Genomic DNA, 27518 nt, shown 5'->3' on the forward strand with positions numbered 1-27518 from the left:
TTTTTTTCATCCTGGCACTGGGATCATATAGTAGTTTTGCGCGGGAAGGGATCCAAAAACATTTAAGAAATTAGGTCTCTAACTCAAAAAAATGATTGTGCAGTTTCCAGCTACTTATTTTAGCAAATTCTTAGGCAATCCATCCTCCCCCACGAAGGCTGGAAGATACGTGCAGCAAGGGGCATCCTCCACAAAAATGTCAGTTACTGAACTAAAAAAAATAATGAAACAAAGCAAGTAAGCAAGCAAGCAAAGATGACCATTATGACCATGATCCTCATGGTGCCTGGGGCAGCTATCAGTGAATTTTGCAGCCTATGTCTATGGGCCTATTTCTTGTGGTTTTCTTCTGCAACGGGTTAAAGAAGGAAGCCAGCAAAAAGAAGAGAAATGAAAAGCGACACTTCTAGGGCATGCTATTAGAAGGGGGAAGTGAATTAAAATGAGAGAGAAGGGTGAGAGATGAAATAACCTACAGTATCTGGATTAGCATAACCTTTCTACAGGGACATCCAGAATTTAAACTGAATTTAAACAAGAGGCCAACACATATACTGAGGTGGAGTCGGTTTTGTAGTCTGAAGCAGTATTTCCTTCAGAGTGAACAAGCAGGAGGGAAGATGTATTTGAGAGGCTGTTCATTTTATCTACAGTAGGAGCAAAGATATCACCTATCTTAAAAGCCACCAGGAACAAACATCAATTCCAGAGAAAAGAGTCACTTATAAACATGCCTTGCAGCTATTACATAGGACTTTCCATAATCACTGCCCTCTGGTAAAGGCGCAGACTGGCCATCGCAGCTGCTTTAAACATTACCACAACGCAGGGGAAAGGGAGGCACAGAAAGGTCAGAAAAAATTGAGTAATACAATGCGGGAGACAGCAGCATATCTCCTTCAAAAAACTGGTAAGAACCACACTTCTTTCAGACAAGTTTTTACCTTACTGTATTGACACAGTATGCAAAGTCACTGGAGTCACAAAAACATTGTAGGGTATAGGCAAACGCATCATGGAACTAAATAGTACGGTAGCATTTCCATAGGTTTGTATCTTTTAGAGCACAGGCATTTTGAGACAAAGACATTTCTGTGTTTTTGTTGTTGCTGTTTTGTTTTTTCATAGTAACTAATATATACAAACATATATACAAAATACTGTTGTTAACATATATATTTTTAAATTACTTCTACAATTCATTCCAATTCTGTGTCGTTGCAGTACTCACTATACATGGATAAACTGCAAGTTTAGTTCCCAAACTCACAAACACTGATGTGCCTTTCCAGGTTTCTCCATAGGGTAAATGATTCCGGAAAGGGTAGTAGGAGTATACAGCTGAATGAATTAATTTATTCAATTCATTTAAGGCTTTAAATTAATTTGTTTAGTTCATTTAAGGCACTTCAGTCAAAACAATGACTGACCTTTCTGAAGAGGTCTTAGGTATCAGCTTTAGCAAGATGCTAAAAGGAGACAATGTTCTACAACTTAAAAGCTGGGAATTACATATTATTTGTCCATAGGAACAAATGGCATAAACTTTACTATATTTTAAATAATGAAATTCTTCTTTTGTTTCTACACAGTTTTTACGCACAGAGATGAAATAGCCCAATTTTGAAATGTTTATACTAGAATTAAGATATTTCAAACTTTGTTGAGACCATTGAAAATGTCAAAACCAAACATAATATGAAGCAGAATGTCATTTAAAACTTATTTTTGAAAAAGAACTAAAAAATATTTCTAATACAAGACAAAAATATGAAGCACTGTCAGAAGTCCAAGCACACACCTACCGCCCCCCCACCCACACACGGAAGAGGGGGAGGGCAACAAAAAAAACTATGAGGTTATTTTATAATACAAGTTTGCAAGAAGGCATAACATATACTAGCACATCTGAGTTCAAGTAGCATTCTTACCTGAAGTTCCTGGGTAGCAGATATAACAGATAGAAAAACAAATAGAAAGAATCTATGTAAAATTACTGTATTAAAGACATCATAGACAAACATTTGCCTACAGTTATAGCTAATGTTATCACAAAAACTTCAACTCTTCAGCTTATCTTCTAAGTTTGAAAATGTTCATTACTTATCTTCACATCTCTATGAAGTTTCAAAAAAGTATATTTTTTTTGATCTGGGGATGATACAAGCATCATTGACCTGCTTAAATCATAACTTTTTTTGAAAGTCTATTTGTGTTCTTGCTAGTTTAAGTTTGCCAACATTGCTTTACTCATGCTTATGAATATATCAAATTCAGACCTGATTTCAACTGAATCATTAGAGATATAGCTTCTTCTTCCAGGTTTGAATTTGGCTGAAGTATCTATTTCACTAAAGTAGTAGTAAATCAGGCAGGACAAAACCTTGGAATGCAAGGTTTCAGATCCATGGCAATTTCAGAACTGCATTATGTAAAAAATGATATTTTTAGTTATCATCACATAAAACTTGAGCAGTTTATTATCTCTCTCACAACCAACTTAAGACAAGCAATATATTGATTAATGTCAGGCCTCAGGCTTGAACTTATCCTCAAATCTTTGCAGGATCAGAGTCCATGAAGGTGAACTCTTTTGGATAGGAATTGTTCTGCACAATTATATGTAATACATATATGCTTTTAACTGCTGAAGAGAAAGAAGAAATTCCTAAATATCACTCACTGGACAAACAATTATTCTATGATAATTAGTCCCAATTCCTTTTAATATTTTGAAAGTATTTAAGGCAGACACAACTGCAGCCAGTACATCTCTTTGAGAAAGCAATTTGGAATTAATGTTCTATTATTTGTTGTTTGCAGAATAAAGCTTCTTCATTATGTATTTTCAACCACCGGTGTCACCTGCTTTTTTATTTTATTTTGAGCAAAGCAATGCACAACTGTGAGCTCAAGTAAGTGTACTTTGACAGGAGATTCCTGACTTGGAAAATAAGGGCTCTGTGACAATCTTCCATTCATTCATCCTTTCTCTTCATTGGAAAAAAAAGTGAAATTTAGATGTACTTGAGTTCACAGGTAAGGGGTCAGTTTACCTTAAATATTACTAGTGTAATTCTACAAGGGAAAAAACTGTACACATGTTCTGATCAGGGTTAAGAGCAATGCCTGGGAGAATTCACTTATAAAACTTAGTCCAGTTTATGATAAGAGTATTGATTAAACTTTCAGATTTGATAAGCATTTGCATTCATCAAAAGAGCTAACAATTTCTGAACATTTAAATAGTAACAAAATTGTTAGACTTGTCTGGCACCCAAACAGAAAGAAGCGCTCCAAATTTGAAACAAGCAATGTTAAAGAGTGCAGCCCCCTAAAAAATTTAGCATTTCTTTAACTTTTCCCTTCATCAGTTTCAGCTAAAGATGAGCTGACCTGTCAAGACCTGATCTGGGCCCCCAGGGTTCTGCTCCTGCATGAAATCATGAAATCACTGACACCTAAGCAGAGAAGTTACCTCTCTCCAAACATTAGTGATTTCATCAGCATTTGTAAGAGTAATAACAGCCTAAAGGCCTGAATTCATATTTTGTAGGTTACTCACAAACCAACAGATTTGGAACAAATTAATTAATTTATTTTTTTTTAATCTGCAAATATATTTTTATTAATAATTTAGACACTTTAAAAATTGTATTTAAAATAAATTCACTTGAGAGTGAAGTCACTTAAAAGGTATTAGAACAGAGGCTTTATCTTCCAGTAACAGTTTCACAGTGTTTCCTAAAGTTGATTCAAAAAGGAAGGGTGTGGTAGCCTGTTACTGTTATGCTACTGAAGTAAACACTAAATGAACATTATAAATAATCTCAACTCAAAGTAAAGTTTATAGTTAAACAGTTAGTTTTATGTTATAAGAAGAGTACAGTCTGTAGTACAAAGAATAGCAAACTGTTTTAATAAAAGAGATGTTTCAGAGAAAATATACTGTACCTCCCCATCTTCCAGCTCAACATCTAGGAAGTCAAAGTCCCTAAAGACTCTGAATTGTTGTTCACTGTTTGAATCATCCATGTTCTCCTGCTCCCTTGCTCCGTCTTCTGAGGACACCAAGCTTGTCTGGTGCTCAATCAGATCCAAGTCACCACAGGAAGAAAAAATCACCTACAATTCAAAGGATTTCTCTTGTAACAAACTGTTCACTCCGGTTGTTTCTTCCTAAAAGCTGTAATTGGTTATTCGGAAGACTGTATTTCCAGTACACACCTAATTCCTTCACTGAGTATTTTTAGAACACTCTTTATTATTTATGTTGGACAGGTGCCTTCAGATTAAACTTGTACAAAGAAACAACTTCATACTGCAGGAACGCGTCCAAGAATATTACAGCTACCTCCTAATGGCTGCAGATGGATGTTGCCTGGATGTTTGTATACATTTACAAGAATAAAATTCAGGGGATTTTGCAAAGCAAATACTGTCAAAGGGATGAGTTAAGTTCATCAAAAAGCTTCTAGTCAAAGACAGTGTTCAAAAACATGTCAAGATTAGAAAACACAACATGCTATAATTTTTCCTTTCTTACTAAAAATAATTATATGTGCAATTTAGTTGTGAAGATGCAATGGTCCCCATCTTGCACCATAGTACAAATGATATATAAACAATATTCAAAATAATTCAGAAGTTTTCATTTCTCTGTCGAGAATATTTAATAATTATTTCTAGAACTTCCTACTTTGGATGATCTATTGCTTATTTCCTAGCACCAGACAATATTAATTTTTAAAGAGTACAGTTACAACTAGTATCAAATAGAAAAATCAGATCCCACCTCAGTTTTACCTCTGTAATTTAATTTTGTACTCTATTAAGGCTTTAGACTGGTAATACCACAGATCATTACCCTCTACCCGCTGAGCTGCCATACATAAAGCCTATAACATCACATCTGACACAGAAAAAAAGCATGTAGCTCTGTAAGTAAATAATCTTTAAGTGGAAGGGCCATTTACCCACTGGTCTATATGGTGAGAAATGCAGCATAGAGCAGGGTAAATTAGAATGACTGTAATGTGACATTAAATTACACAAATTGGGTCAACAACACTGGGAAATAGAGTTCTTTACATTTAAAGTTTTGGGCACAATGAAATACAGAAAGGGTCAATACAAGGCTACTTACTGAAGGGTTTTTACTCAGCCCAACTTCCTGACCACACAGGGAAAGGACATGTACCAGCTTTTCCTTTGTCCTTTTCTAGGAGACAAGATGTTTCTCAAGTTAGCATTTTTTTTAAAGCACTTATTCTCCTGGTGGCTACAAACATACATTAGCAATTTTTAATTAGAAGGAACCAGCCAAAGAATTAGTCATTCAGTGCTCACAGGGTTGTTTTCAGAGCAACTGTGCATACAAGGAAAAATAAAAATAGCTGTTAATTATTTTGGTGCTCATTATTTTAAAATTAGCCTATTAATTCTATTGAGCATAATAAGAAAACATTAGATCCTGTGGATCACTTCAAAAGGACAGTTCAGAGCCTTAGAATTAAGCACATACATAATTATGTTTTGCAGAATTGGAGGCTGAGTCACTCCTCTATAATCTGCTACATATAAAAGAAAGAAGAAAACAATAAATACAGTTATTCTTCATGGTTTTGTTTTAACTGGCAGCTAATGAAAAATCAATAATGTAATCAAACATCACTTTTAGGATAATTGTGCCAAGGAATTCTTTTTAATCTATTTCCCAAGAAAACAACAGTTACAAAATGGCACTTGCTATCTATCTGCTCTCCTTGCTAACACCTGGACTCACCTGTTAGTTTTAGCTAAATGTGACACTGAGGTCTTAGATGCATTTACTACAGGTTGAAAGAAGGCTGTATTATAAAACACAGCAGTCCATTTCTGAGTCTAAGATAATTCAGCACACACATCAGATGCTTGTGCTGCTATTCCACAGCCAGTCTGGAACCCAGTGTGCAGTAATTCAGTTCCTCCAAGTGCAACTTGTAAATAAATTGTGTGCTACTTTAAAGAGTTTACCTGAGAGTACTGTGGTCTCTTCCAGCTCACAGGAACAAGGACATTGGAGTTAGATCCCGATGAGGTTGAAGAAGTGCTTCGGGTGACAGCCATTGCCCTAGGTTTACCATCTCGTCCAGAAGAACTTTGCAGCTCATCATACCGCCTCCCGATAATTGGAGTCTTAAATAGAGAGTAATTTATTAACTAATTAACTAAGTATTTATTAACACAATGCTCCTGGGTGAACTTACAATGGGGCCTGCTACTTAAGTTGCAGGGAAAGATTACTATGAAGATCACAAGCATGGGGGAAACAAGGGGTTCACAAATTTCACATCAATTTGTATGTATGTACGTTACTTTCCACTGTGAAATCACAGTGGCTATTACCACACCTAGTAGTGAGTGATTCTGTTCCCTAATAGCTAACATTCAAAACAACTAATAGTCTATAACATAAGAAGTAGACAAAAAAACACCCAACCACAACAACAAAACCAGAAAGCAGAACACTTATGAAATTTATTTCAAATCCAGATTTCTTGCCCTCCCCCCCCCCCCCTTTTTTTCCCCTCCATGTTTCTACATAGAATCATTAAGGTTGGAAAAGACTCCAAGATCATCTGGTCCAACTGTCCCCCTACCACCAATATCACCCACTAAAACATTTCCCTAAGTACCACATCCAACCTTTCCTTAAACACCCCCATGGATGGTGACTCCACCGTACATTAAACAACAAGAAAAAGGCCTTTATAACAATAGTACAAGATACCTTTTTATGTTCCTATTTCCTTTTAACACGAAGTCTCACTTTTATCTCTATAAATTCCATAATGCTGCGAGCAATCATGCAGGTACATAACTATAAATAGAGTGAGTTGCCCATTAAAGTCAACAGGACCATTCAGTTCTATAAAGTTAAAAGGCGCATAGGATTTGCAGGATAAACACTGCTGTAAAAGAGTTCAGTCAGAAGCCAGGCAGTACTGCCTTAGAGGACAGTGAACACTGGCATCCAAGTATAAAATGCTTGGGGGAAATATATTATACACATAGTGTATTTACATATTACAGTTGGTGCAATTGCAACATAGCTTTTCTACCAGGGACTTTTAAATATAACCAAAAATTCCTTAAAAAAAAAAAATAAAAAATTAATCCAATGCAAATACAGAAAAAACCCTCCAGTGACTAAATATATCATTATATATGTCAGCGAGGAATGAGAATTTAAGAGACTTTCCATTTTATAGCTTTCCTTTCTTTCACAAGTTTTCTACTTTCTTAAGAAGCTACAACACGTTTTAGGAATTATCAAATGACAGAAGTAAGGTTTTAAGTAGCAGAATTACAAATAGTACCTCTGAAATATCAAAATGAAACTCTAAAGTCTTCCCCGGTAGCTCCTTGGAAGCACTGTTCCACACTCGATGTATTTCCATTTTTGAAAGATCACTGTGTTGATATGATGGTAAAACTAAGCTGGCAGAACGAGAAACTACCAACTTCAGGATATTCAAGGCTTCTCTCCAGTGAATGCTCTAGAAATAGATATATTTAATCAGCAAATTAAAGATTTACATATTCAAAATTATTTACACTTACAGACATTTTTTTGACACATAATAAAAATGTGGCATGGGAACAATACTATTCTTTCTCTCTTGGCCAGCACCAAGGTATACACTTCCAAAATAATTTCAACAGGAGATACCAAACCCCTTGCCTCAGGTTAGGGGACTAGCCTGCAAAGCAGGAGAGCTACCAATTTGACAGACAAAGGATTTAAAGTTTCCCACCTGAATGCCTTGATCATTGGGAATACAGGGGCCATTTCAGATTGCCCATCTGGTTAACAGAAAAACTGACTTGACACAGGCACTTTAGAGCTGTGAATTCCTAGTAGAGATGTGTATTTTCCACTTGCCAAGAGTTTGGTGCAGAAGTCTCTGAAGGTAAGTGCTTATACTCACTCACCTCTGAAGGTAAGTGCCTCATACTAAGAATTAAAAAGTGGTCTGCCTGGTGTTAAGCTTGCTTTCTGAATCAGTATAGCCACAGCCTAACCTCTCCTACACAGTGAACACAGCTGAGCATCTTATTTGGAGACACACAGCCTATTAGGCATTAGGATATTTATAAATTAGATATCTCGGTGGAGAGCCTCAGTCCTTCCTGCTAACCTTGTCCTAAACTCTTACAAAGAAAACAACTTATTAAAAATTAAATTTTAATATAAAGAAGATATGGTATTTACCTGTACATATTTTTCAATAGTTTTTAGTACTTCCACATTAAACTGTTTCACAGGGATAGCTGACAGGTCCATATAACTGAGGAGACTGTAGATCATCTGCAAGAGGGACTGCTGCATGCTGGGAAGGCCTTTTTCTAGAAGCTGTTAAAAAGAAAGGCGGATATAATGAAATTTTGAGGCATTTCTCCTTAAGGAAAAAGCTACTAGTCTTATGAATACCATTTGTACGATTTATCTCTCTTCACCCACTGATTTCACAATAGCATTTTATAACTATTTTACAAGCAATAATGATAAAAGTGTGAAACAAAAGTAGAGCTTTAAATTGGAAGCCAAATGCCCGTCTGTTTTGATAATGAAACATACATTTTATATATGCCTGCCCTAACTTATCCAGAAAACAGATTCAGCAGTTAAGTAAACCGGCAGGTAAGACTTACACTGTGACTGGGAAAACACACCCAATAAAAACAGGGGAGTATCTTTTTACTTCTATCTTTGCTGAAAGTCATGGAAAAAAAAAAACAACAAAAAAAAACAAGTGAAGAAACAGAACTGCTACTATTCAGACATCAATATATAGTCATCCAAACATACCTCGCTGCCAGTGCTCACTGGCTGTAACTGTCAAACATCTGCTGTTAAGGAGGAGATGGAGTCCCTGGGTTCTCTTACTGTAGATGCTAATACAAGGAATGGCTTGATCTAAATCCCGGAATTTTGGAACACCTGAATGTATATCCTGGACTACTACAATGTACCTTGGAAATGCAACTGTGCCCTCGCATATACACAACAGTAATTCAGGAGGCATACAGACAGACATGCTATGTTTGCACATGTGTGAATTAGCTGAAAATTTCCTGGAAGGCAGCAAATTCTGTCATTGGTGACAGGTACTGTCCCTCCCCATAAGTTTCAGAGGCAGTCAAATGTTATTGCTGGAGTTTACCAGAAGCTCCAAGATTAGAATCTATCTTTCCATTCAGGTGAACAAAACATTCTTCTACTACTGGTTACTACAAATATGAAGATCTAGAAAGCAATTACTTTAAAAAAAAAAAAAAAAGGTACGGTGTCTTGTGTCATTAATCTTCCAGCAGAGAAAAATGTCAGCTGTTACCCAAGTGGACACTAACAATTTACTAGATGCCCTCAGTGGCCCAAATGACAAGGCTTCTCTTCTTATTGAATGATAATGCCTCACACCAGCTGAAATGAACTACTCAGCTTGGGCAGACAATGTAATCCCACTATTTATCTTCTGATTTCTTTCACTGGTAAAAAGAAGCAGTAATTAGTGATTCATAGAACAAAGTACACAAACTTCACTATTAGCACAATGGACAGAACTCACTTATGATGTCCCTATTCCTCTGGAAAAAGACAGCAAGACATTTTAAATTAAATATATTATATGGCAAGCAGCTCCATTCCAAGGATACTTTTACTGAGAGATAAATGTGCTTAGCAATTGTTCTTCGAAGCAGAATTATAGTCTTTTTCTTGTGTTGCATTACAGTCATGAGTCTGTCCTTGTAAATAACTTTATATTACCCAGCACATCAGCTGGTATAGCATTTAAGTATAGGAAGAAGGACAGGAAGAAACTTGCTGGATGAGAGGAAGAAATTCTTTGTTCTCTGATAGAGGCTGCTGTATCAGATAATCACTTTTGTAAGAGGAAAAGGAGTTCTTGGGAAATAGCGGGATTTTTGTCTCTACTGCTGTTTAGAAAGCTGTCCTAGAAACTTTACCTCTGAAAGCTTCTAATTTCCATTCCAGTTTGTATAGATTTGTTGTCAACAGAATCCTTTGGCTTAAATAGATCTTGCCCCTTAAACTTTAAACATTTGTAGACTTTGCCAGTTTTCATTTTCTCTAATTACCATATGTGGTTCTTGATAGTCCAAGTGTATATTTGAATACATCATGAATATTTCATGAGAAGGAGCGTTGCAATGTAATGAAGAAACAACAACTTTGAAATGTATTTAGAACAATAAGAACTCTTTTGTTACCAGAAGTAACAAAACCAGCAGCAAGATGGAATTTAGATAACACATCATTCATATCAGGGAGTTTGAGGACAAAGACCTTCCACTGCATTTACAAAATAAAATCATAATTACTCAGTCTTTGACTTGGGTTCACACAAACTGTTTGGAAAAACCGTGGATTCCTCTCTTGGGTACGGTAACTATCCACGGCTTTTCTGGGTCTAGGGTTCCACACTCTGTTAACTACGTTTGTCCCTTTCCTGAAGCAGTAGCTAACTCAGAACTTCAGTTGCCTGGGCTGTCTGCTGCTCATTGAAAGAGTTGCCACCTTTGCCCTTCTAAATCTGGCAGCAGGTCTGGAAAACCCTTTTCATGGCCACAGCAGGCCGAACAACACGGTTTTTTGTCCTTTGCTCCTCTACCAGACTGGCAGTTACCCTACACCCATACAAATACTCCCCAGCTGTGACTCAGCACAGCTGCAGTCAATGTAAATACAGAGGAAGGAAGTTATGCCTGATGTGCTGTCATCCTGTGATGATGGTGTTATGTGAGGAATGTGCCTTAATTATGGTCAAAAACCTGCCTGACTTGCTGTTTGTATAGTAGCCTTGTGCCAATCTGTAACAAGGGGAAAGTGCAAATGAATATTCTCCATACATGTGTGCCCATTTTGATGGGAGCAAGATCACTGTGCACACAGCACTGCAAGGAAAACAGAGGGGCAGATGCTTTCCTAAGGCTGGGAAAGCAAAGGAGAAAGATTTAAGCCCTCAATTTTTACAGCATTTTAAAATAAGAAATACGAGTTTGCCTATGAATAAAATGCTTGATTCCAGAGGAATCAGAGTTGTCCTGTTTGAAGAGCTATTAGTTCTTCAGAGTCTCTGAGCCTGAAAACAGACAGGAAAACCTCAAGGTCCTGTTTTGGTGTCTTACAGAACAGTCATGGCTTTCACCATCAGTCAAGATCTGACATGACTGTTACTTAGAGCCCACACCTGCAAACATGGTGAGGAATTGTGGCTTGTGGCAACAGGGCCAAGCTTGCTCTGAAGTTTGAGTGTGTGCTCAGCCTGGCCTCTCAGGCTCTGAAAATGTGCAGATAGTCAATATCAGAGATGCCAACATAGTTTTCTTAGATCCTTTGGCAGAGAGCCTGGCTATAAGAAGAATTACTTCCTTACAGTAATTCTGTTTCTTTCTGCTAATTTCCGCTCTTTTCATTAAAAATAACAGCTACACAGAGCCCCCTGCAATGTCCAACACTTCATCTCTTTGGGTCATTAGACAACAGAGGAGTTAAAACAGCAAAAATTCTTTGAAAACTTACCTCAGCCAAATACGTAACCATACTCAAAGTAATATCAGCAAATGCTTCATGAAGGTAACGGCAGACCACGTTTACCCAGGTAGCACAGTCCCTTGTATAGCTGTGTGTTTTATAAAGGGTCATGACATGTGCAAGATTTGATAGCTTGGGGTTCTTTTCCTCCAGACAAACCTAATTAAATATAAATGTCAACACGTGTTAAGAACAAAACAACTGCATTTTAAAGGTCTGTGGATATACAAAACAGTAAATAATTTTGATACCTGTGCAATCCTTTCAGCTACATCTTTACAAAACTGGTTTGGGCTGTCAAAATGTTGAATTAAATGAGGCAGGAGACACAAAACATTCAGTGGAAACCCTAGAACAGGAAAATAAAGAACAAAATGAATATTCCCAATGGTAATAGCCACAGAGATCTTTAAGATGGTATTTTATGGGAGATAACAGTTTCAGTATTACATTATACATAGATTCTGCCAAATTGTTCACACCACTGGCCACACCACATCCTTCATAAAAGGGGCCTTAATTTGAAAATCCAGTCTATCAGTTAGGCACCAGTAGTGTCATAAAACATGAACCCATTTCTACAAGTAATACCACAGAAACAAGTACTTATTTACAGAATAAAATATCTCACAAAAGTATATGTTTTATTCTTGCTAGAGTATTTTTATCTTTTCCACTTAATGGACTTACCGATAGTTTTAACTGATGGCATTTTGATTACTGCTGCTAAAACGCATTAAGAAATTCAGTGAGTATTGATGAACACACAACAGTTTTGGTCAGGCTGTCACATGCAGCTTCCATTGTTTCACAGTTAGTAATAATACTTTTGAATCAAAATTCCGATATAAATGCTCAGATGAAAGCTCTCAAATGGGTGCTTTTGAAGCTAGGAAATGGTTCCTGCACCAAATGCCATCCCCTGTCATCACTGTAAAGGCTCTGATAAGCTGGGATTCAGCTCTACTACACCAATTTACAGCTGGTTCAAGTCGGTGAACTATAGGCAGTGGCTGTTTTGGGGAGCTGTAACAAAAGCTGCTCCAGTTCAGGTGGGAGCTGAGAGCTTAGAAATCAAGTAATGGTAACCAAACATATCAGCTTTTTTGAAAAAATCTGAACATACGAAAATAATATTCTAACCTTGGTTTCATGTAATTAATTAAGTGGCCTAAGTTAGGAACAAAATTTCCTTAGGCTTCCTCTAGACTTGGGGAAAAGAAGAAGATACCTCCAGATGGTACCTTCACAGCCCATGTGTGAATTGCCCAGCCAAAGTCTGGAACATATGTACCACATGGGTGCTTAGAGAAGAACAGGCTGTTCATTGCATTTGTCTCCTTATTCTGTGTCTACACTTGTTATGACTTAGTTGTGAGTCCTGCAAAATTGTCTTAACATCTGTGTTTCTGACAGAAAGAAGAATAAAAATCTGGAATAGCACAGAAACTCTCTTCAAGAAATATAATTACGAAGTGGTCACAAGCTCAGCTAAATAATTTAAAATTTCAGAATGTTACCTTACTTCCTTATAACCCAGGCCTCTCTCCTCCTCACTCATTACTGCGCTATTGTAAAAAGCATACAGGAGTTTTCAATGCATACACTTCTAAGAAAAATCCCATGAAGCTCTAATTAAAAATCCCATGAAAATCCCATGGAGCTAATTTAAAATTGAATAATCTGCAATATTCTGAAAATAATTCAACGGAAAAAAGTGGCCAGAATAGGTTATAAAAAGTGTCAGTATCTCTTTACACACAGTTACTTTATCAGCACTCAGAAACTGTATATGCTGCTGAGCCCTAAAGGTGAAATGTTGAATAATACATGACCACTCTCCTCCAAAACTTATTGTGCAATATATTCACTTTTCTGAAACATGTTATGTTGCTATAAAATTTTAAAAAGCAAACTAAACCCAAAGCAAGACTAGATTATTATATATTACAAAACAAAGTGCCATTTTTGGTTTTATGCAAGTAGCCTAAAGAGGTCTGTCATCAAACATCAAAGCAATAGAAACTGAAAGAATGAAAAGTACACTGGTTTTACCTATAGCTTGAGAGGAATCCACCATGGATATTCGAGACACTGGTGTCAGCAAACTGAAGAGCTGTAGTGTGAGATCAGTGGTAGTAAGGGAGGTGAATCCTTTCAGAAGTAGCTGCTGAAGTCCTGAGAAGTCTGCCCACTTCAACTGCCCTTGCAACTTCTCTAACTTCTCCCGGTTTTCAGCTTTATCTAGTGGCAAATGAGCCAGAAGTTTATTTAGTAGCCTCAATGCCATGAGATACTCAAACTCAAAATCAGATTCCATCAAAGCCACAGCAACCCAGAAGATGGTGGCCAGTAGGCTGGTTGGATTGTTGATATGGGATGGGTCAGTGAGACTGTCCTTTAGAGAAGATGAACTTCTGGTTTTAGACGAGAGGCCTTGTTGTGTGCATGCCTGGATTCTGTCTAGCGTGGCACTGCGGGGTGGATCCGAGCATTTGTCCACATCTCCAAATTTCTTAGGTACAGAGAAGCTTCTCTGGTGCCGGCTTCGTTCAGCGGTGGCCGTGTTACCGCTTGCAGGATTCACGTTCAGCTGTCCCGTGCTCTTCCGGTTTGCCGTCAGCTTGGTGCTTGATGTCAAATCTGGTGAAGATGAACTGAACCCAAAACATAGAGCATACATTGCAATGTGTGCATTCACTGCTTGAAAATTGTACATTAGATGCAAGTCAGGTATTTATCAAAATGTAAATAAATATTTAAACAGGAAAAGTAAAACATCAAACTGTCTAATGCCTCCTGCCTTTTTTGTTCCAGAAGTGCCCACAGACATGACTGCAGTGAGGTTCCTGTGGTGCTGCAGCAAACCATAGCACGATAGCCTACAGGCTCAGTAGGTATGAATGACAATGAGATAGGAGAGAGAGCTGTGAAGTGACTTGTGGAAGTGTCTGTATGAAATGGCAGCGTTGTACTTAAAAATGCCCTCATCAGTGGAGATACCTGAACAGCACGTAGGCAAAATGTACAAGGGTTTATGGACCGATGTGAAGAACTGTGGGAATTAAAAAGTGTATCTTAAGCAGAATGACAAATAAGCCACATTACCTTCAAGAGACCTGTCCTGTGGTTGCCTATGCTTCCCTTGCTAGTAGAGGTCCTTCAGAAACCTTGTTGTCATTGCATTCCCCTGCCTGAGTCCTAATATATCTTTGAGATAGTTTATAGAAAGCAGAGGATTTTCAATTCTAACGATTTATGCCTCATGGGATAGTCTAGACAATCGCTATCAATTATCTGTACAGATGAGCCGTCTGTGTTGATACATGAAAGGGAAATTTGTGCTGGAGAACAGCTAATTCCTGACTCTCTGTCCCTATTCCCAACTCATAATACTGTAGGTCTGTACTGTTTATAATCTTTGAGGAGGATTTTATAGAATCGGTAGTGTTAAGGTAAAGAATATTGGTTTTTATCCTACATGTAAAGCTTGGTAGCTTACAGTAACTTTTCTGAACACATTCCCCATTCAGTTCTTGCTATTAGGAGTTGGATAGACATTCAGTTTCCCCTCAGTAGTGTCAACAGATGTGTTATGGAAGGCACCTGAAATTTCCCATCATGCGTAATGGTCTACTTTAAGGCCAACAGTCCCATAAAGACGGTCTAGGCCTCTGGCAAAATCTGTAAGTTATCTACATATAGGAAAAAAATCACTCTACTTTTACTGACAACAACCCATGATCATTTACTTGTTGAGGAGTACTTCATTTGAGAACAAAAGGATGTATTAAATCTGTATTCTAAAACACCATTCTAACACTAAAACAATATTCTAAACCAACATAAAACAAAATTCTAAAACAACATTCTAAAACATTTTTTGTAGATATGTTTTCAAGGATACAGTACAAAAACACAAAGTATGAAAAACACAATATTTTTCAAAGATATTTAAATAAATTATATCCAAGCAGTAACATGGCAGAATTTACAACGCATTGGAAGGTTCCATTAGCTATATCAAAATTATTTCAACTATTGCAAAATTTGGCAGACATATGCTCTTAGTCTAGTTCTACGTAGGTTACAAACGATCCCAATCATATCAAATCATTTTATGCTGTCAGATTACAGAACGGCACTTAGTATTATGAAAATTTGAAAAAAAAAGATACAGTAAGGGGAACAGGCTCTTACCGAGATAACACCGTCAAAAGATCACTGTTCTTCAAGCAATCAGATAGATTATCCACTGCAGCTTCCAAAGTAAGTAGTGCTTCCATTACATACCCCTGTCAATGCATGCAATTAGCCATTTCAACAAAGATACTCAAAATAGTGAATATTCAAAATGATACAGTTCATAAAAGAAACAAAATCATCTACCGAAAATAATTTCTCCTGAAACTAGAACAACATTCACACTAGTGCCATTATCCTGAACATCAGAAGTCACTACAAGTGTTTTATTTTCTGCCTCTGAATGATCTATGAAGGCATGCAAGAAGAGCACGTCTCATCAGGGGACTGGTAATGGCATACAGAACCTCTGACTTGCAGGTCACGGATTTAAATTCTGCACAAGCTATAGTGACAGAATATTACTGTCATCTTGTGGCAGTTTCATTACCTAGTTAAAATATGGAAGTGATGTCAGTCTATTTCTTATTAAGAGCTAGTAGTTCTCTTTATTTAAGCCGTGAATCTCTTAATAGGCTCTGAACCGTCTGTTCAGCTAAAGTGAATGAAAATCTCAGTTCACTGAGAGAGGACTAGGTCAAGTTAGGTTAGCATAGGTTTTGTATTGTTATGGATGGTGTGGATTTTTTTATTCTTAAATATGTAAACATTTGAGAAATGAGGTGGTGTCTACTCCGTGTTGTTAGGTTACATTAGCAGATAAGATGATGGGCTTCTTAAACACAAATTAGTGGTAAGAAAAGGGAAAAAATGATCATAATGAAGATATAATTTTCAGTAACAATTACTAGAGGTCTTCTGAGAAAGGCTTTGATAAGGTACATCCAGGTTCGGTGAATTCAGAGGTGTGGCCTTTTTTAAGGCCGCATTCTACCCCACATCACTTGACTCCAGAACTCCTTGTTAAAATCATAGCTTTAAATTAAACATACCTTAAATCAACAGTACTAACAAAGCATTATGTACACATATATACCTGAATCTCATCTCCATGCTCTCCAATAACTTCCACCAATCTTGACAGGAGGTCAGACAATGCATGTGCAGAAAGGGGCTGCTTTAGGGCCCTGAATATTTGGAAAGAGCGACCTGCATAGTGTCTTGAAGAGCTTGAAAGAGCTGTTTGTAAAGCAACTTCACTCAGATGCTGCTCCAAATGAAAACCTAAGCAAAAGGATAGTATGTCAATTTTTTGTTGTTGATATTGTGGACCTTATTGTGGATCAGGTACTGGCTGAACCAACTCTGTGGGGAGGGCATACACTGTAGTGCACCTTGAAAACCCTGTAAGAAACGGGGATGCAGCAATGTTTTGTGTGAGTTTCCCAATTTTTACATTTATTTCACAAAGAATGTAAGAAAATAAACTTTGCAAAACCAAAATTCTGAGTCTGGAAAGGTCTGTTTTTTTTTCAGCAAAAAATTAAATTCTTCATCTGATTTCAATTTTTTTTACAATTCTTGGACAAATTTTGAAGTCACATGCTATTCTTAACTGGCGGCAATGCAGTAACTTCTAAACACTCCCAGACCTAAAGCCAAGCTGAATTAGAAGTCTTCCTAGTAGCTTCAGTAGACTTTGGATAAGATCTTAAATATAAATACTGATTTTCCAGTCTGCTTTGATCTTGGAAGACTGTTAATTAGAATCTATGTCAGTATTCAAAACATGTTTGGTACATTTCCTATGTTCTAAAAACATAATAAATTAAAACTAAAATTTAATTGCCAGAAGCAATTAACAAAAGTACATTTACTTAGTAACTGCAATCTATTTCACCAACAGGCCATAGAGGAGTTTTTAACTGCTAAACAATCAATCAAAAAGCTTTCCAACAACAACTTTGAAGGAATGCTTGATTTAACATTCAGCTGCGATCCAATCTAACATGATTTCTTTAAAGCAATTATTTCATATGTCATTCAACCTTCTTAAGACATACAATACATTGTGTTTCTGCATAAGTAGATCTACTAAATCAGAGCGATAAACATTCAGTGTGACCTTGAAAGAATATTCTTTTGTTATTGAAGGAAAAAAAATAAATTACTACCTGACTTGGAATCTTTAAATACAGAGACAACATGGCGCAGAAAATTAGTAAGCTGCTCAGCGCTCTTGGTGTTCTGATTTTTAGGTGTGATATCTTCGTGGCACCACAGTGGACCAAATGCCCTTAAAGAAATACATAACAAAGTACAAAATTGCTTTATCTGAAATAAATGTAATCAGTTAAAACATACAAACTGTAAATGCAATTACATATTTCCAGGGCCACAGCCTGGAAAACATGCAACCAAACAGAGTTTTATAAGCAAGATAAAGTAAATAAGTATTCCTACATTGTATTTAACAAAACATCTCACTTAAATTGCACATTATGCCATTTAGAGGGCAGCATAAACAAATCTCTGGTTTTAAATTTGATATTGTGTCTAGGATCTGCCAGCTGTAGTCAGTAGTTAATATTAGTTTCAGCATGGCCTTTCACTGTGCCCTGTGTACCTCCTGTCTACTTGTATGATAATAAAGCTTTTTTTCTATTAGCTCACTGTTGAACATAATGCTATCAGTCAATTAAACATTTTATTGCTATCAGGCACAATTTTTTCTCATGTTCCTGACACTGTAATGCCTTTAAACTCCTACCTACTACTATAGGTATCAATGAAAGAGGAATGGGAGTCTGTAATTACTACAAAATCTCCATCATTTTCCTTTGAGTCTTTTAAGTTGCTACAGATAATTGAAGAAACCATGCACTTCGAGTACAAATGTAACCTCTACTTGTCTCCATTACCTGGTTGTCAGAAACTCAATTAACTTGTTTGCTTTCTCATCTGTTTCAGCAGCGGTATCCATGTCCTCAACCTCTTGTGTAATCTGTGGGAGATTTCCACTGCTGCCTCCCAGACTGATACTGGAGGAGGTGGAGCTGGAGCTCAGGCCGGAGTCTGGTACTGGAGATGACTGGTATTCCCGCAGAAAGTCAAAGCCACCTGCCAGCAGAAAGGGAGGAGATAAAGACGGAATGTGCTGTTGGGCCAGTGTTAGAGATGAATATGTCCACCAAGAAGCTCTCTTCACAGATTAAACAGCAGAAACCTTCTATGGGGAAACACAGAAGAAACCTGCAGAATGCATCAGCCCTCAAACACCAATGGGAGTGAAAATGGTAATGCTTTTCAACGTGCAGAATGCAATGTGAAATGAAGAACATCATAGTCAAGATAGATTTTTTTTTTGGCTAGGGGGACACTAAAAAGCCCTCTGTAAGATGGACTTTTTAGGACAAAGATGCTGTCCTTAATTTTACAAATGCAATGGAAAACAAGACACCTGAGGACTCTGTTAAACACCTTTAACTGTAAACACTGAGCTGCTCTTATTAAATATTTTCATCATTAAGGTTAAACAACTGAGCAAGAGTGCTGCTGGATCAAAAATTTGCATGCAACTTCATGCAACTTGCCATGCAACTTCAGAGCTGGAACTAAGACCTGTTTTCTTAAGGTTAGATTGCTAGTCATCTTAGGCCATATGTACTGAAAAATTGGCCTTGTGAGAAGACAGGGAGCAGAAGGGGCTATTTGTTGCAGACTAGGAGTCAGTCTCCTAATTTCATTGCCTGACAGTATGTGGAATGAACCTGAGCTGAAGTATTTTATTTAGGATTCTTCACTACAGCTACTCACCCACACTTTGACTCTTTATATTAGATGATCAAAAAAGAATCCAAATACAACGTGTTGATATCTTTTTGGACCCAAGAGGCCAAGACAGAGTACCAATTATGCTTTCAGAGATAGGAATAAAAAGAGCGTTCCATTTTGGCAGAAAAGCAGTAATATTTTATTACTGAATTTTATTCTGTATTAAATAATTCATGGACATGTGTTGGAAAAGAGATGTACACAAGTCAGAAGGGAAATTCATGTGTGAGGTAATTTTGCACAGACTTTATTCAGACTGAAATCTAAAAAGGCCAAATTAATTTATTAATTTTAACTATGTATACTGAATTCCCTTTTCTCGTTATCTTAAAACCAAATTTTTGTAACCCATAAAAGAAGAATAATGTTATCAATATTCTATATAAATCCAAACTATTTATTATGTTTGGCCGTATTCCTAAAGAATGATGGAAATGTCACTAACTTGATAATCTTTGTTTTTCATTTGTCAGTGTACTGTAAAGTTCCTCACCCTCTCCCAGACAACTAAGCCTACCTCCATAACACTACACTGGTCCTGTAATTCCTTCAAATCTCAACAGTAAACTTGCTTTTAATAACACTATATGGCAACAGTAAATCTACCTGGGTGCTTTCAAGTAACTGCTCCCAACTAATCCCTTAAAACCAAGTAAATTTCTAGAAGTTAACAGAACATCCAGCTCAGCAGAGGTCTGAAAGAGATTTCAGGACAGAAAAGAAGTGCGTCTGTGGTATAAAGCAGGGTATATAACATGTAAAATTTAACTTAGGAATATGAAGTCTGAGCTGCATATTTCTACTGTTCTTCCCGTATCGAATTATTTATGTATCTGTTTGTTTATTTTGAAGGTTGAGGACTGATTGCCCTCATTTAAAGCAGTCCTTACTCCCTGTGGAGGAGGTTAGGTAGTTAATAGCCATATTGATATTTAAAATTCTACATTATATACCTTGCCTTACAGCAGATAGCTTTCTCACTATCAGGAGAGTTATCTAATAATAATTTGGGTGCACCTCTAGGATAGTTTTCATGGAATTAATATTTATGGTAACTGTTTGGATTTGCCACTTTACTACTTTCATTTATCAAAACAGTTATATTTTAGGAAAGTAACCTTGACATTCAACTTTGAAAAAGCTCTCAGTACAATGCAATGTTCTCTTCTTGTGCTTTATTACCTGTATAAAGATACTCAGGTAAATATGCTGGTTGTACGGTCAGAGTCTTGGTCTCATTCATCTCTCTGGTCTGAAGAAGCACTGATGCAATGGCTTGATAGTTGCTGTTGCAAGATAATGCAATCAGAAGGTGAAGCAGTAACTTTTTACTGTGTTCAAAGACCTCAGGGCGGTAATGGTCAAGACCTAAAAGAAAAGGTTACAGCAATCTCTGAATATGAAGCAATAATAAACAAGTTCACATTCCAGAGATAGCAAAAATTCCAAGGCAGTTCATAGCAACAGTGCAAACAAACAAAAGATGCAGTATTTCCGGACACAGTTACTAGCATTTTTAGTTCAAATGCTTGTGTATATTTAGTTTCCAGGCTGAGGTCCCACACAAAAACAATGTGTGGCAATATACCTTTATGCATCCTGTCTCACTGAAGCATTAATTTACTAGGGCTGGAAAACCTCAAAAGATAAGAGATTCTTGGTGGTGCATGTATCTCCCTTGCTTAACTCAGTATCTGGCTTTCCTGCACAGACATCAGCTTTAAAACTCGTGCAAACTGTATGAGGTAGATAGTGATTTACAAAGAAAGGTACTGACAGACAAAATCCCTTGAGAAAGAACTTCAGCTACCAGAAAGACAGCATGAGAAATGAGCCACTACCTCAGGGTGCAGAACTGAAATGGAAGGTATAGCACTGAAAGACCCTGATCAGTTTAGCACTAATGCTGTTTCTTTGTATGCTCCCAGATTTTAACACAACCTGAATAAATCCCAAGTTACCAACATAAAGGAAACAGACTCTCATAAAATAAAAGTCACAGTGTGATAATAAGCTTTTTTCAATTCTTTTTCAGTATCTTTCAGGACATTTGCAAATAATTCCCTGTGTTTAGGTGTTGGAAATTTGAATTGTTTTCTTCTTCAGTTCCTTTCTTCTTAGGATATATTCTTTAAAAAGCAGCCCCTTTTTCACTCAAAGGGGAAGCAGCCAACAGGTCTTTCAAGTCACAGTCTGCAAAAATGCATCTTCTCATAGTGCCATAGTTTTAGGTGTGCACTTTAGGCTCCTATCATCAGGTCTTTGGATACGCTGGGATTCCCAGTTTGACCCATCTGCCCACAGCCTTCTCCAAAAGAAGCACTGCCAACAGGTCTGTCCCTTTTCCTGCTTCTTGAGTTCCCTGCTCCTATTTTCATTTTTCCATTTCCTTCCACCTGCCAGGATCCCATCCTACCCTGTTTTAACATACACTTCAGGAGTGAAAGGGGTGTAACAAGTTCTTTTAGTTGGAGATAAATTCTGTATTGGCACTTGTGGCTGAAATCCAGTTAACCCCTAGTATCATATACAAGTAGATAGATACAAAGTTAACATAGATATGTTAACTTTGAAGTGAGATGGATAGTTCAGTCTTTGTGCTTCTCCAGCGCTGGCCCCTTCTCTAACTTGGAAGAGGGCCCAAGAGGGTAAACTTCTGTCACATGGGCACATTTCCACAGGAAAGTAGTCTTGCTGATCAACTCATCTCACAATGGTTGCACAAGAGTTTTTAAACAGCAGTGCTTTCCTGATGTAGCACTACTGATGCAGGCAGGTTCACACCAACAGTCTTGCTGCTGCTTCACTCTAAGCACTACACACCATCCAATAACCTATTAAACATGCATAGTGCAAAACTATTTTACTACACTACTGTTCCTCTCCTTCTGATATACAGAAGGATACAGGCTCCCCAGCTAGCCACAATATTATTTCCAGTTCTGTTTTCGGTCAGATGCACCTGCACAATCTCATTCCAACAAAACAGAACTACTTATTTTTCAGTCACTATCACACCTGTGACTAACACGTTTAGTATAACTTCCTTACACCATCACAACAGAGCTCTTCTACAAAACATAGAAAATTTTTCCACCGGAGTTGTAACAGCTCTTGAGAAACAGAACTTACAGCCCAGAGGCTATGGTGTCATTTTAGCTATCACTTAGCTTTTGCATTTAACTTTAATCCCCCATTTGAAAATTGGGAGTTCTCAGCCAAAGGACTTTCTTTAATGGTATTCACAAATTTCTACTTTTTTCTTATGAAATACTTCAATGTTGAAACATTATTGCACAAGCGAATCAGTAAAGACATTTTTATAATGGATTACTAATATTGTAACTGTGTTTCTGCATATGTTTATTTGCATGGCTCCCTGATGGCTCCTTACAGTTGTTTTAACTCAAGTAGCCACCCTGCATGCTATTCCTGTCTTAAGTTATTCAGTTTTTCTTCTGAGAATTTCTAACTGTAAATGCCAGTTGCAGTAACTTGTTATAAATCATAATAAAGAGGTTGTTTGATCAGTTGATGCTGATTCACTTAGCCAATTCTTATTCATCTCCCTCTTACACTTGAAAAGTTCACACCAACATAAGAAATAAAAAAAAAATCGTATGGGCAGACACAAAAGGGAATTGAACTTTTAATTGAAGAATACATGTGAAATGTCTTATTAAACCATCCCTGGAAGCCCCTTCCAGCATGCTTTTAGCTGTTGCTCTTGGAGGCTTTATAATGCTAAATACTCCTGTGTGCTAAAAAATTACGCCATGCAGTTTTCATAATATTAAGAGCTAGGATAAGGAACATACCACCTCTGGTTGAGTTGTTACGATAAGGAACAGACATAGCAGTGGGGAAAAAGGAGTGCCTCTAAGCTCAGAAAACTTATGTAATGGAAAACACTGATTATGAAGTAATCCATTAACAGTGAAATTAATGAAGCTTATTTTCCAGTGATCCATGTCCTACCCTCGCTATCTCTGCAGTACATTAATGTTGGCTCTCTTACATAATATTTTTGCAAAGGCAAGAGATGGCATTTGTGTGTGTAGTCCACGTATAAGACATACAGACTGGCCAGCTGCCCAACACAAATAAGAACATGCAAAAGATCAGTTTCATCTGCCTTACTCCTAGGTGGCCCCTACATTTATTATAGATGTGTTAGGAAGTCAGTCATCTTCAAACTTCTACCCATCTCTCAAATTTGAGTGAAATTGGCTCAAATATTCAAAAGCTTCAAAGTTTTGAGACTGATGAACTGTAATTGCCTCAGGCCTTTTTTTTTTAGGAAATCATAATAAGAAACAAAACTCCATAGCTTAATCAAAACTAAAGTAAAAGGAATGGAGTACATTTATACTTTCTTTTTTGTTCTGCTGGTCTTACCCAAAAAGAGAGCATGTAGCAACAAAGGGAGGTGAAGGGCCCAGTCTTCTCTTACACTGTGGTCCACTACCATCTCAGTCATGAAGATGACAGCAATATTGCACCTGGAAATTGAATCACAGGGTCAGTTTGAAACCCCTTGGAGGCGAGAAAAGAGCAAGATGCCAACTATTATTTCATAAGAAATAAAGAATCTCAACATTCTCAAATGTGTAGCATTTGTCAATATGATTAATATTGAAGTAACTTAGTTACAGTATTAAGCAGGTAAGTACCCATTACTGAAAAGAACACAGTTAATGTCAATACAAATTATGTAAAAGAGGAAATTCAGAATAGGCATAGCCTCATTAGAATAAAAAATAAAGGGGAAAAATGTGCTATGAGTAACAGCCACAGAAGCTTGAGAAAGACTAATTTTCCTCTTCTGTTTAGTCTTTATTGCTTCAGTTTGACTCTTATCATAAAGTGATGTCCTACATTGTAAACAGACATTCTGGTACAAATCTAGCAGAACTGCAAGCCTTTATTGCATTTTAACACAGGAATCAGCAGGAATCAGTACAGGAAATAGAAAACTGAAGAGTGATTTTCAGATGTTCTGAGTGGTGGGACAGTTTGATATAGTGTTGGCCAACCAGTAAGAGGAAGCACCTTGCTGTCTGAAATGTCAGAATGAGGAACTGCTCACCTATGAAGGGGTCCCCGGGGTGTGATAGTTTCTGGGAGGTAGTCCACAAGCGGTGCCCAACATCCTCCATTGTATGGCATGGGCAGGGGATGTGGTTGTTTGGTTTCAACTATATTCAGCAACCAGCTTGTGTACGGAGAAACAGGATCATCTGCACAGAAAAGTATTAAATTGAGTCTGGTTACCCATTTTGAAGAAATAATAAAATAAAGTTTACACTCATGCATCAGCTCAGCTGTTTGGAATAATGTGATAAGAAGACATTAGGTTTGCAAATTCCTGTGTTCAATAACAAGTGATGCATTTTTAATCCCTCTTCCACGCTGCTGGAAATTAAACAGATTCCACGCAGACAGCAGTGAATTGTAGGAGCTGCAGCTGAATCCCCGCTGTCACTTAGTAGCTTTGGATCCAGATCACAAAGCAACAAGCAACAGACTTTCTCTTCAGAAACGAGAGGAAAGTTCAGCCAACGAAGCTGTTGTTGGAAGCCATCTGCTGCAAGGAGCTGTGTACCAGTGACTTATTCTTGCAGCTCCTGACCAGCACCCTGCTGAGTAATGCTACAAAGGCAGAAATTAAATGCCCTGCATTAGGAGAGACACAAGAAATGTGAAAAAACATCTTCAGCATGGTACTTTTTTTTAGTAGGGATGAATTATCTATTGAATTTCTTAAATATATATTTAACTTTGCTTCAGTAGGACAACTGCTGTATGTAAATAAGCAATAGATTTTTTTTCCACGTGGTTATCTGTAATAATGTGGGTCCGGTAAGTTATTTCCATCACTTTCTGCCTTTTCCCGGCTGCATATCTGTGTTCATCTCTCCTACATTTTATTCCCCTTCATTCTTCATGATTTTCCCATTGGTCATTTTTATTTCTCAGGTCTGGCAGTCCATGATACACAGCCATGGAAAGTATCCTTACCAGGCCTATTCTTGACATATACCTAAGCACTATCCTTTGTGAATTTGCAGTGAGAGCATTGTTTTTTTTGTTTGTTTTGTTTTGTTTCTACCCTTCTGCATTTCATGTAGGTTTGTAACTCTCACCATTCTCCTCAGCCTTTATTTTACAGCATGTACCTGGTGCTTGTTGGCCTTGCCACAGAACACAACACTGTTTTGATGTCTAGAGAAGTATCAGAACCAACTTTTTATTTTAACAAATGTCTTCAGCTTTCCAGATCTTCAAGAAACTTTCAGCTACTTCTACAATTGGTACTAAAACACCAACTTTATCATTTCCACTCTTCAGTGTTCGTCTTTCAAGGAATGCTTTAGTTCTTTAGGATTTAGACTGCTACTTGTTTCTCTTGTCTTCTGGAGGATGATTTATTGGTTATTGGTAGAGAAGAATAAATTGACCCAATAAAGTAGCAAAGTATGACAAGTGCACGTTTTCATCTTCTGAGGGTTAAACAGATGTTTGCCAAATGCTTTTCACATAAAAAGCACCGTGCCAGTTTAAGTGTTTCACATAAAACTGCTTCATAAAGGCTACACTAAGACCTAGTTCCTCACTTATGTTTTCATGGGTTTAAGTAAGGACTGAGAAAAAAAAAAAAAAAGTACTTTGCACCTCAACATACAATCTTTGCCTGAACAAGAAAGTTTCTGTGCTGACGAGTTATGTTTCCGATTTATACCCTCAGCAATGCATGTATGCTCAAATAGGCTGGAGAGAAGACATAAGCCATACCACCAACTCCTTAGCTGCCTGGGCTGTCTGCCAGAGGGTGCAAGTTGCACTTTCTTAATGGAGGTTGCATTATTTATATTCCAGCATGATAAATGACATAAGAATTACCCTTTTTATTCAGATATCTATATAAATGTCAGTAGTTAAGTAAAATGAATTTTATTTTACATGTAGGTATTCATGTATCTGTGAAAGAAATCCCTGTGAGAAGCAAACCTTGCATAAATATTCACAGTACTATAAAGTGTGCAGGTACAGGCAGGAGAAAAACCATTTGCACAGCAGTTGAAGGACACATTCCAAAAGACCCAGAGAAAATGTCAGTATTTAAAACATTTTTATTACCCAAACCCTCATCAAAACCAGCTACTTGTGAAGAATGTTCTGAAATAAACATTGTTCTGTTTTGAAAGATTGCTCATGCAGATCAGCTTAGCACTGGTGGTCCAGTTAACATCTGCTGAAGAATTTTTAGTAGCTGCAGCAGTAGAAAACCATTAGATGAACAAGAGAACTGTAGTAAAAGACACTGAGTTTAATATGTCGAGGACTTTTTGGGGCATATAAATACTGCAGAATGTACATATACAGTATTTTGTAAATATATTACTTCATTATTATGAAAAATAGTAATGGATAAAGATAAAATCACCCTGTATTTTTGTATTTGAAAGTATTAACCATGTTTTGCTGAAAAATACTGCTAAAACATATTTAGCTGGAAGAGTATATAAGATCTTGACTTTCTGTGTCAAAATGCTGTCCCAAACTGGTATCCTTCGCACTAAGGAAAGACTTTATGGCCTCTGTATTATTTCACCTAGCTTTATTAAGCCAGAGATGAAAGTCTGATGAAAGAAAAAAGGTCTTGCCTTTTTTACATTTGCTTAGGGCTTATCAAACTCTGTAGATTTGCTTCCTTATGATTCACTCCAGAAATTAATTTAGGCCAATCCAACAAATTTACACTGTAATTGAACAGCTGATGGAAATATCTTGGTTTCCTTTGGAATCTCTGCTCGGCTTCAAGGGTCCATTTACAGTCTGTTCAGCAGAAATATATAAAGAACAAGTGTGCTCAGAAGCCCTATTTCATTCTTCCCTCTATCACAGTTTTGCATAATGCAGCCAGAAATTGGATGCAGAAAGCAGAGAAAAGTTAAGAGATAAGGCCTCATTTCTGGAAACTCCTCATTCATTTTGC

The 27518-nt window shown here is 37.1% G+C and overlaps 1 protein-coding gene across 14 annotated transcripts in view; it reads right to left on the minus strand.

Moving 5' to 3' along the window:
* Positions 1 to 27518, minus strand: part of FRY (FRY microtubule binding protein) — a 234580-nt gene that overhangs the window by 28806 nt on the left and 178256 nt on the right. For all 14 annotated transcript variants that reach the window (XM_072032630.1, XM_072032633.1, XM_072032632.1 and 11 more), the window contains 15 exons: positions 24609 to 24759; positions 23918 to 24021; positions 20702 to 20887; positions 18607 to 18805; positions 17860 to 17981; positions 16782 to 16969; positions 15803 to 15897; positions 13658 to 14259; positions 11854 to 11951; positions 11591 to 11761; positions 8258 to 8398; positions 7362 to 7541; positions 6016 to 6177; positions 5147 to 5221; positions 3955 to 4125 (listed from right to left, as the gene is read on the minus strand). In XM_072032630.1, coding sequence (XP_071888731.1) covers positions 3955 to 4125; positions 5147 to 5221; positions 6016 to 6177; positions 7362 to 7541; positions 8258 to 8398; positions 11591 to 11761; positions 11854 to 11951; positions 13658 to 14259; positions 15803 to 15897; positions 16782 to 16969; positions 17860 to 17981; positions 18607 to 18805; positions 20702 to 20887; positions 23918 to 24021; positions 24609 to 24759 — 2645 coding nt within the window. The remainder of the gene's footprint in view (positions 1 to 3954; positions 4126 to 5146; positions 5222 to 6015; positions 6178 to 7361; positions 7542 to 8257; positions 8399 to 11590; positions 11762 to 11853; positions 11952 to 13657; positions 14260 to 15802; positions 15898 to 16781; positions 16970 to 17859; positions 17982 to 18606; positions 18806 to 20701; positions 20888 to 23917; positions 24022 to 24608; positions 24760 to 27518) is intronic.

Source organism: Anas platyrhynchos, chromosome 1 (genome assembly GCF_047663525.1).
Source record: "Anas platyrhynchos isolate ZD024472 breed Pekin duck chromosome 1, IASCAAS_PekinDuck_T2T, whole genome shotgun sequence".
In the NCBI taxonomy this organism is placed as follows: Eukaryota; Metazoa; Chordata; class Aves; order Anseriformes; family Anatidae; genus Anas; species Anas platyrhynchos.